General features: G+C 36.6%; 1 protein-coding gene across 1 annotated transcript in view; it reads left to right on the top strand.

Annotated features, from left to right (window-relative positions):
* Positions 1-629: 629 nt before the first annotated feature.
* LOC129756515 (cysteine-rich hydrophobic domain-containing protein 2) overlaps positions 630-11,517 on the top strand; it is a 34,249-nt gene continuing 23,361 nt past the window's right edge. The window contains exons 1-3 of the mRNA XM_055753424.1: positions 630-749; positions 858-2,169; positions 6,801-7,011. Coding sequence (XP_055609399.1) covers positions 2,045-2,169; positions 6,801-7,011 — 336 coding nt within the window. The 5' untranslated portion in view covers positions 630-749; positions 858-2,044. The remainder of the gene's footprint in view (positions 750-857; positions 2,170-6,800; positions 7,012-11,517) is intronic.

Below are 11,517 nucleotides of genomic sequence, written 5' to 3'. Positions count from 1 at the left end.
TTTTCGAATATTTTCCTCAACTTATGTTACCTTAAAAACACCTTTCAAGATCATGCGTTCAAAAACATTGTCCATGTTCACATCCCAGAAGAACTATACGGAACTAAGTTCGATGTTAAACAAATGCTTATTGCCGCGGCCCGGTCTTTGACTGTGAAGGGTGAGAATAGTCAGAGACCACCGAGAGACCAATATTAACCAGTCAGACGGACAAAACCAGACCGACCAGACACCACTTTGCGATGTGACAAATACCGTATAATGTTGCCCATACACGGTCAAACTTGTACAAGGCAATGAAGACGGATTTTTTTTCTGCACTTTCAGAAAAGGAAGGTTCCAGCTGGAATAAACAGCTCGATAAACTTTTTGAGTGAGTAAGACAACTTGTAATCATAGATCGTTGATGATGATGATGGCGATTGCGACGATGACGCCGCGACTGATGATAATAACTAACCATACTGACGATGACGACAACAAATTGTTGCGATAAATGGTGCTAATAGTATTTTCTTTCGAGTTCATATAAAATGGTAACCGCGATTGGTTCGCGAAACTGCCCAATCGACATATGTACAGATGGGTGTATGATGTAGTCCATGCCAAAGTTGGCATATGATTCTATCGGAGTCAGTCCAGTACCTAGTTAGTAGGTACCTAGTAGGTTGAGTAGTCGATCAGCATGGACTTTCATCCAGCGTGTTTCGTTTCGAGAGCAGCTATTTGAAGGTGTATAGGGCGAAATTGTTAGTTCTGTATAATACAAGTATACAAATATAGGCAAATGCAAATTTACATCTCCTTGCATAGCGATAATCTAATGACGTTCAATTTTTCTCATCTTTATTCAACAGGCGCTGCCGATGCTGGTGCATAAATTGGACATTCGGATCTTCAGGCCTGAGCGGACCGAAACCAAACATCTTGGAGCGTGTCCATGTTTGTTGTTGTTCGTCGTTCGTTCGCTCGACTGTGCGGGAGGATGATTACGTCAATATAATAGCGCTCTAATCGGCTCTTAAATTTTTGTGCTGCTGCTGTTGCTGTTAATAGAGAGTGTGATGTGTAAATTACGCAGTGAGCAGCTACTAGGGGGTGGGCAGAGCTCGGTACTGGAACACTATCCGGCCGCCCCGTTGCGGTAGATGATGGTTTTTGCAACTGCAGAGCAACAACAACTACTAAGGTGGACTAAAGCGAGAGTATGCACATTTCTATACGGACAGTTGCGCCCATATACGAATGCAAGTGAGAAAAAATAATAAGCATTTACAAGAGCGCGAGTTTTTCTGTGGTGTATGAGTTTCATTCTGATTTGTGTGCAGGTATTGAACCAAAGGGAAAGAAAGAAAGCGACCGTACCTCAGCTAGCAGCAGCAGCAGAGAGTCCTCAGTCAGTCAGAGTTGCATAAACACATCAGAGAAAGAACAAAAAAACCACCCATTGCGAGGAGCAAAGAACGAAACGGATTATTGTACCCTCCTGTGCGAAGCTGTCGGGTTCAAGGATAGATCTAGCACCAGTTCTGTCATCACAAAGCGCTCAGCTGCTTCCGATCTAGTGCGTTTGTTTTTTTTTGGTTCAACAGAGAGTGGGGGTGGTAGAATCGAAAAGATACCTTCTAACCCGAAAGTGCTCCGCGTCGTGTCTTATTGGAACACAATTTCCGATTGCGACTCAGCAGGAGGCAAAGTTCGAGGAAGAATGTTTCCCATTCTCCGTCCCTTGCTGTTGTCATCGTCTTCATTACCTCGTTGTTGGTCTGAGTCGTCGTCGTAAATGTCTCAGAAGCATTTGTTGTCTACTCGACCAGTACCGATTGAGCAGCAGCAACGACGAAGAACGATATCGATATCGTTACCAGAAGGGCTACAAACATCGTCGTCAGTACGACGAGAACCAGGTGCTGGTGGTGGCCTTCGTGCGGAGCAGACCACCAGAACGGCTTCCGTACGGCAGCGAAGTGGCATTGCCGCTATAATCAGCAGCATCAACAACGCGAGTTGAACGAGTGGGTTTAGGAACAAATTATCTAGAGAGATGGCAGACTTCGATGCCATCTACGAGGAGCAGGAACTGGCGGAACCGGAAGAGCTGGACAACGAGGCCCACGTTCAGCTGGTGACAGATCCAATTGTGATACGAGGAGCAGGAAATATGACAGTGTAAGTACTTCGCCAGGAGAACATTATTTTTTGAACAGTTAGACATTTACTTTCACAGACTACAATCAGTGCACTGTAGTTTATTCCATCAACAATCTCTCTCAGGCTTCTTGTTTGTTTCGGGAGACAAAGCGTCGAATGGCAGCTTTGTGGTGGGTAAGGTCAGTGAATTGCGTTTCACTGAAGGAAATCATACGCTTTCGTATTTTTGTAAACTACCTACCAAAATAAAGATCAATTTGGCGCCACAGTTGCAAACATCACTGTGGATTATCCTATTTCTATACAAATGTGCAGGATGAGCTTTGACAAAATAAGAATTTTTCTACTATCGAGTTGCGGTTGATGAAACTATGAATGACTTCTAACGCTGGTAAGGATACTATGGCAAAAATGGCCTTTTTGACTCCAGCTTTCCATGCACTTTGCCAGCGTTGTTTAGCGTTTTGAACACTTGGGAAGGAGACATCATGCACTGTAAAAATGTAGTCATCCTGCAAACCATGTCAATTACGCAGACCCTGATCATTTCCTGTTTTTTTTTTGTTCGAACTTCAGTACGAAACGAAATGCTTTATGGAGGATTCTTGTGAACAAAGGTGTTGTTCCTTATACACAAAAAATGTGATGTAATTTTTCGTAGAATCACTGTAAATAGATCTATAATTTTAATTGCTTACAATACCCACAAGCCAAATAGATGTAGGAAATAAAAAAAAGATCAATTTAGCCTTAAAAATAAAAAAAAAACAAAATTCCCGCAATATTTGCGTGACAATCAACACTCACGATGAAAAGCATGACTCCTCTAGCGTTATTGTCTGGTGGATTAAATGAATTCCAAGAATATGAGTCATACGTATTCAAATGGAAGCAGTGATAACCGTTGATATGAACTTAGAAGCAGATTAATTCCGTTACGAATCAGCGAACAGACAAACAAACAAGCCCCTACCTAATTATAATAGATTGTTAGGGGTCAAACTAGGTCTTGCTTAGCGCGTTTCTTTGTGCTCAAATTGTTCTAAGCCTTGTCAGTAAATTTTCACCGCTCAAAGAAACAGAGACTGATTTTTGTTTAGAGAAAATAGGTCAACATCTTTCTTTTTTTGATTGAATTTAACTGCCAGAGTAATTCTTCCTACAACTAAAGAGCCAAAATTAAAATTTTCCAAATGTTTTATAACTCTTTGATTCCATAAAACGAGTTGTTGATATTAGAAAAAAACAATAAAACTAGATAAAAAAAATACCAAACCCTGGGGTCTAAACAGCATGTTTCAAATCTCATCCATGATTTTTTTTTTGCAGAATTTTTAAGTAAATTTCACATTAGTAAATTTGAACTTTAATGTTTGTATGGAAAAATTGATGATCTTATACTGAAAAATCCACATCATTTTTGTTTCTTGGGTGGAACCGAGCCTTCTTATGATTTTTGTGCCCATTCACTAGGTTATTAGGTGTTCAATGGGAGTATGTCTTTTGACATTGAAAAACAATAAATTAAATTGACATCACTGCCGGATGCCTAGCGAGATATTGTATGACTACTACTTATATAATATTTCGCGATGCACCAGCAGTGATGTTAATTGAATTTATTGTTTTTCAATGCTAGGAGACATACCCCTGTTAAATAGCTTATAACTTTTTTTCCTTATAAAATACGGAGTAACGTTCTTGGACAAAGTTGTTCACCGAAAAATTTCTTCTAGAGTATTCCTAAATTTTCACAAAAACCGTAAGAAGGTTCCACCCAAGAAACAAAAATGATGTTGATTTTTCAGTACAAAATATTCAATTTTCCCATGCAAACATAAAAGTTGAAATTTACTAATGTAAATTTCACTTGAAAATCCTACAAAAAATCATGGATGAGTTTTGAACAAAAACGATGCTTTTTCGACCACAGGGTTTGACAAATTCAAAAATTGATCCCAAATCGACTCAGTCAAATGTGCAAAGTTTTATCAGTGATGCGCACTTTCGGAACACCGCCGAGCAATGTGATGAAATCAGAGAATAAAATCGCTACGATGATACAGGATTAGCGAGCGCCCAGTGAATCGGGTTAATCTACTAGACTTGATCAGACGGATTTCACCAATCTGTACTTGACTAGATAGTCAGAATGTGTCAACAGAGATGGTTTTCAAAGACCATCGGCCTTATAGGATAAATATCCAGTACGATAAATTTGGTTGTTTTTATGAGAAATTTACTGAGGTTGCTAGGTTGTAAAATTCAAAAAAAAAAAAAAAAACCCAGTGCAAGTTTAGGTTTGTATTCTGAAAAAACACATTGCTTTACCATTGAATTCCACATGTTGAAAATATAGGCACGAATGTCTCCTGAGGAGCTCAATTTCCTTGTAAAATAACAAATGTTCCAACATCAATTATGAGGTGCTTTCTTCTAAGCAAATGCGACGGATTTCATACATTCTGGCAGCAGAACAACAATTTTTCTGACTACTGTCTTCTGAAATTTTCCACTTTTCCATCTTTTTGTTGAGAGGACTTATTTCCTTAAGCAGCACTTGGACTGTTTTCATGGCATACCATCCCATGACATTGGCATTAACACAACACATTGGCAAATAAGAAATGTTGTATGAAAATAAGAAAAATATAAATGAGAAATAAGAAATGTTGTTGCCAGATTGCCCGGTTTTATCCGGGTTTGCCGGGTTATTTAATACAAAATTTGGGAACAGTCCGGCCCAGCTCGGTTGCTCCAATTTTATTGAAAAATGCCCGGATTTTGCCCGGATTTATTCTCTTTATTTGGCAAATCAAACAAAATCGAATTGTGTTGTAATTTTTTTTATTTATGCCTCCAAAACGTTTTTTTTTAGCAAATTTTAAAAAAATATCATGAAAGTTTTTTTTTGGAAGCCTAAATTACAATTTAAAATTTGTCGATGAGGTTTGACGCAAAAAATTTTTTAATTCTTGATGTTTGTTGGATGATTTCGGGGTTTTGACAAAATTTGCCCGAATTTTTTATTGAAATCAAATGCTCGGATTTTGCCAGCTTTTTATATAAAATTGGCCGGATTTGTCCGGCCCGGATACTTGTTGAAAAAATCTGACAACCTTATGTACGAACTTTTTAAAGTAAGAGTTCGACATAGAAGCCGTTTTTTTGCGAATTTTTGCTATCACGCTCTGAGAGTCAAATTTGCGATCATTAAGCTTGACACAGAGGGGCTCAATGTGAAAATGAGAGCAAGCATGTGCAAAGTGATTCCAAATTTTGCTTATGATGAGACCCCCTCTTTTTTAGACTGTTTTGAGAGCTCAGTGATGTCAATATTAGGCAACAATCAACTTTTACATGATAGTTAAGTAAAATATAAAAAAACTCAATTTGACATGACCTTTGAATGAAATTAATGGAAAAAGTGTCACAAAAAACCTTCACACAATTTTTGGGTAAAATCACAGAAAATCAGTTTTTTTTCAGTCTAAACACAGATTTTTTTCGCAAGCTTGGGGATAGCTGAATTTGAAAAAAATAACGGAATGTCCCGGAATCAAAATCTTGGGGCCTGAAATCGATAGGGCTCGCCAGAAGGCCCCAGGCCAACTAAATTTGTTAATTCTTAGGGGTCGCTCAACGAGGCTCAAGTTCGTATGGAAATTTGACACCATTTGTTCTTCGAACAAGTTTGTATAGAAACACAACACATATTGATAGTTCTGAGCTCTTTCACGCCCCCCTCCCCCAGAAGGCAGTAGGGATTGCTTTGAAAATCACTGTTCTAGATGATAGGCAATATTTGTAAATAAAAACGGTAGAAGGCGCTCGACGGGATTTACATATGTTCCTGGAAAGCACCTGGACTGTGTTCGTTTCTTACCATTCCAAGGCTTGACAAAACGGCAAAATACTTTAATTAGACAAAACTGTTTTTTTTAACAGAAAATTCTACCCATAATTTGTGCCAAACTTCGATAGTTTTATGCATATGCAAATTTCTGCTATTTTTTCCCTTGAAACTAACAGAGAAAATCTAATCTCAAAAAATTGCATCTGGATTTGTTAGTTCAGGCGCAATCTACGCGCAATTCGAATACATTTTTTAACAACTTTTGAAAAAACATGATCCGGGAAGGAATGAAAAAAAAAACCCACAAAAATTGAAGACGCATTTTTTTTTAAACATGCTACATGGAATCCAACTGAACAAACCTTGAGTTCAAACCCTTTACATCTCTCAAATCGTTTGTCATCACCGTTCAAAGTGTTCTTGAGTAACAACGCTAAGATGCAACCGGGTTAGCGTTCCTAACGTCTCGTTGTCGGTCGAGTTTTTTTTCGAAATCGAATAAACAAAGCGTGTTTTTCAGTTTATACAAACTATTAAAACTGACAGAGAACATTTCCGGCTTGCCTTACTGACTGTGTTCGTATCTAACAGCGCTCGATTTTATTGCTATGTATGTTGTCGAAATTGGGGCGTGAAATTTAACATTCTTTTGAAGGTCGCCATCACGTGTGATGGAAAAATCCGATATCGGCTTGCGTAAATGAAGATTTCAACATTTTTTTTTGATTTCCTATTTTTAAGCCATAGAAAAATAAACACGGTCAAACTAACTTTTCCCCATTTTACATTTTAGTTTCGGTTTGAGCAATCGGTTCAACGCACAGTTCCCAGCCGGTCTGGTGTCCCGCGTTGCGCCCGAGGAGTTCAAAGCCACCATCCTGCGGATAAATGCGGTCCTCAAGAAGACGCTTCCGGTCAACGTGAAGTGGCTGTTCTGCGGCTGCGTCTGCTGCTGCTGCACCCTCGGATGTTCCCTATGGCCTGTGATATGTTTAAGTAAGAGGGTGAGTATGCGTTCCTAAGATAGTCGATAAGCTAATTACACATATGAACTCTAGTTCAGTTTTTTGAATCTTAGTTCAAATCGTTTCAAAGCTGACGGATGATGGATATTAAAAATGAATTTCAACTCATCGTTGATTCTTATTTAAAATTCTGGTTTTATTTTAGTACTTTATTCTGATTTTTATCATGACCGCTTGTCCGTAACACTGACAATTTATTATCAAAATTAGGACCCGGATACAAAATTAAAATCCAGGATCCAAATCAGATTCTTAATTCGTTGAATGATTGGCCTCTTTTGGATTTTTCATTCATTGAATCTTTTGTATCCGCAGTAGCACAAAATAATTGTGAGAATCATTTCTGCAAGATATTCATATTCTACTGAAAGCATTATCAATTGGCGTACGTGGTTATACTGTTTTTTTTATTGATACATTTTTGGCTTAACTTATTTCACATAATGGGATAATTGGTGAGAAGAATATAATTTGTATATTATAATAAATCTATAATATATAATGTATAATATAATAAATCTATTTGAGAATCTATAAAATACATTTGCCACTGCCTGGAGAATGTCGGCGTTGAGTGTCTTTAGCATTGTTGGTGCAACACCTTTCTCCATCAGGATTTTACATATCGTCCATCTCCTTTCTTCATAATTAACCCTCCAAAGCTGTTCGTGTCAATATGACCCGAAGCGCACATTTCAAACCTCTTTATCATCATTCCAATATACTGAAGAACTGGGAATTTTGACAGACCAAGTATGTTCTATGAAAATAATGATCAAATTAACGATAAATAATTATATGTAATTTGAGCTTTGAAAACCGGTTCATTGGTAAATGAAATACAGCAAAGCCAAACAAAACTGGATGTCTTTTTTTTAAGTAAGATGTTTTTCTACCGGAAAATCTGGTTAACATTTACATCAAAATCGGTTAACATTTACAGCCAGGAGAACGAAATCAAACTACAACTCAAATTTCCCCGAAACGGATATTTTGCGAACGGCTTTGAAAGGTTTGATAAAAATAAAATGATCTGGATCAGCATGAGCCGAGCCGCATTCACATCTGTTATTCGGGATTATTCGATTGCAGTACAAAGGTGCTGGTAAACGTGAATGATTACTTATGATCTTAGATAGTATTAAAATCTGCCTTCTGCTATAATCAAACTGACTAAACCATGGCTATAATGAAACATTTCCGATGATACTGTGGCAAAAGCGCCTCTTAGACCGGGTATTTCAGCTTCTCTGCCATCGCTGTTTACATCTCAGATTGTTTGGAAACGATGTGTCATGTGTGGTCATGATATAGTTATCAGAAGTACCTTGTCTGGACGCAGTTTTTGGTTCTTGGTCGGCCAGCTTGTTTGAAGGTATTCCACGGTATGATGGAACCCATTGAAAAGTGATTTCGGATCCTCTGAATTGAGTAGTTTTCACCATCTCTTTAATTTCATACCAAGCTATCGGATATGAAGTATTTGACCCATTCCAAGCACCCCTCAACTGGAGAACCGATTTTAATTTTTCATTATCCCAAAATAAATAACATAGCGTTAGAAAGGTTATTTCTTGAGTGTCATTTTCCATTAAAAGATTTTCAGCTACCTTTTTTTAGAATTGAGTATGTTAACGTTTAAATTTAAAAACTTTAGTATGAAATTAAATTGATTTTTGCAAATATTCTTCATTTATAACATAACTTTGTCAAAAATCTAGCTATGTCAAAAAAATTATTGCAAAATGATGGTAGGAAAGCCATCTTTTAAGCATGATATAAGATAAATAACAGTCACTGCAGGATTACGCTCTAGAATCGTAAATAAAGGTATCTTTTTTTAAGCGTTGTGACGTCACGAGAATTCTACTGTTTTTAAATTTATGATTTACTGAAATTTCACATATTGTCGAAAATTGGAGGTCTCTTCAAACTTTTTGAGTGGAATTTAATGCAATTTTTAGATTGAAAATCGGTTCAGCAGGTTGTGAGTTGCACCCGGGTAAAGAATGCGTTGTGACGTCACGAAAATTCATTTACTTTGTTTCGAAAACGTTCAAGACTTTTTACTTCAACACTATGATAGTATTTCTTCAATACAAGTTCAACACAACAATGTGCTTCAATAAACGAATTCTATTATCAAGCTTTTGAAGAAAATAATTTTTTTTTGCATTAGCTCAGTTGTTTTTAAACATTTCTAATAAATATTTGTGAATCATAAAGCAGGCAGTTATCTGTATGTATGTAGTATGTATGTAGATAATCCACCATGGGTGCACGGATTCACCGCAGTTTCGCCAACGTATGCGTTAATTTGCATCCTTTAGATTTTTAGTTCGGCCAATCTTCAATGCAAATCATCGCATACCCGACACCATGGCTTCGTGTGAACTGACATGAAATGAAAATGTTTCGTGTAGGTGTATGTCTTACTTGTTGAATGAGCAAACTGTTTCGCAGCCGTATAAAATTCATAACATATTTAGAGTTAAGAATCTACGACAGGTATTCCGCATCCGTGTAGATACCTGCCCAGCTGGCAACTTTTTGCACGTTCTTATATAATATATTCAATCAATGAAATATTTGTATGGTAAAATAATCTTACCTTTTTACCTGTCTTACCTCTAGACACTCTCAGCTTACCTGTAGCTGGAACCCACCTTGTTTAATTTCATAACCTGTTCACTTTCCGTCCGATCTAAAACAAACAATTTTTATAATATTACAAATCATCATCCCTCTATTCAAAAAAACAAAAAAATGCTAGTAAACTATTGACTTATAATTTGAATGCGTTGAACACTAGGAAACTAAAATTATACACATTATTTTTTTATGATTTTTCAACTCATTATTTAACGTATTTTATTTCCTGAACAAGGCCGTGCGAACGGAGGGGGGGGGGTTTAGGGGTTTAACCCCCCCCCCCCCCCCCATGGAGATTTTGTCCAAGTAAAATTTTCAACGTAGTAAAAGAAAAATACTTGATCTTAAAAGGTGTTCAATAAGTGTTAGCTTAGCTTAGCTTAGCTTGATTGACTACTCACATCCACCTAGTTCATTGAATCCGAAATGCTATATAATCAATATTTACAAAATCATTTTCTTTAAAAAATTAAGTGTTTCTTTTAATTTTCAATTAATTATAACATTATCATCATTTTTCATTTTTCTACAACAAATGCATTTCGAGAACCATGAGCACAGGCGTGGCTCAGTAGAAAAAAGTCCACATCGCCAATGCACACTGGTACAGAACATCAATCTAGCGGAACTAAATTAATAGCGCCCAGGGATGAAAAGATAGACTTTTGGTGTCTTCGACAACATTGCATAGTTTTACAAGGCGCATACTTTGAAAGTAAATACAGAGTCGAGGGGTCCACCAATAGCAAGATAAAAATGCTAACTTTTTTGTTAAGCATTTTAGAGCTTTGGTTTCTTCTACAAAGTTGTTTATCTTAACAAAATACATAACTTTGCTGAACAAGTCAAAGTTCTACAATTTCATTCTAAGGAGTTACAATGAAATTAAGAAAAATACCTTGAAAAAACAGTTTTTTAAATCTGAAACGTTGTAGGTAAGACAAAACAATTTTCAGTCTTCGAAACAAAGTTGTAAAATGTTAAGTTCTACAATCGCTTAGTACATTATGATGTGTTTTGAAATTGCTGAAGCGCTGCAGAAAGCATTTAGTGTAATATATTAACGATTTTCAAAGCAAAGTGGTTCGAATTGCGCAAATTTTCGCACCATCAGCCAATGTGGATTTTATTTTTGGTATTAAGAGGAATCATTTCCATATAAAACTAGCGTGGAACTCGGTGGAACTCGGTGGAACTCGAAGCAATTTTAAGATTGAAAATCTAGTATTTTGTTCACAAATATCACTTTTTCAGACACTTGTTTTTACAACATTTGCTTCGGTCAGGAATAAATGGTGTATATCAACGTGTTGTCAGCTCTGGTTTCAAAATGGTCATAAATCCTTTACTCAAATTGAGTTTGTAATCCAACGAAAACTTATTATCTCAAAAGTGTTTTTATCGTTAAATAGAGCCAAAGATGGCCTGCCACCAGCTACTGAAAGCTGAAAGCTAGTTTACTTTTGGAATTAAATCACTTTCACGTGTTGGTACAGATATCATTTATATAATGATGTACTACCCAAGTAACCATAAGCACTAAAACATAGCCCTTAATCAACACTATATTCCCATATATAACTATGAATGAATGCTTGTTTTGCACTATATGCGTATATAATGCAGATTTAATGCTAAAAAGGCGAAATAGCGGGCTGATTAAATGCTATCAAACAAAGCCTTTAATAAACACTACAAATGCTGAATTAGAGCACCATCAAAACGTCATTTTTCGCCAGCCGTATAAAAGCATTAACAGTGCCTACTTAGAACAACTTTTAATTATTTTATAATTATTCTTTGAATAATGAAAATGAACAAAAATTAAAAAAT

The sequence above is a fragment of the Uranotaenia lowii genome, chromosome 3 (genome assembly GCF_029784155.1).
Source record: "Uranotaenia lowii strain MFRU-FL chromosome 3, ASM2978415v1, whole genome shotgun sequence".
Taxonomy (NCBI): Eukaryota; Metazoa; Arthropoda; class Insecta; order Diptera; family Culicidae; genus Uranotaenia; species Uranotaenia lowii.
Note: the sequence above shows the minus strand (reverse complement) of the source record. Positions and strands in the feature narration are given on the sequence as shown.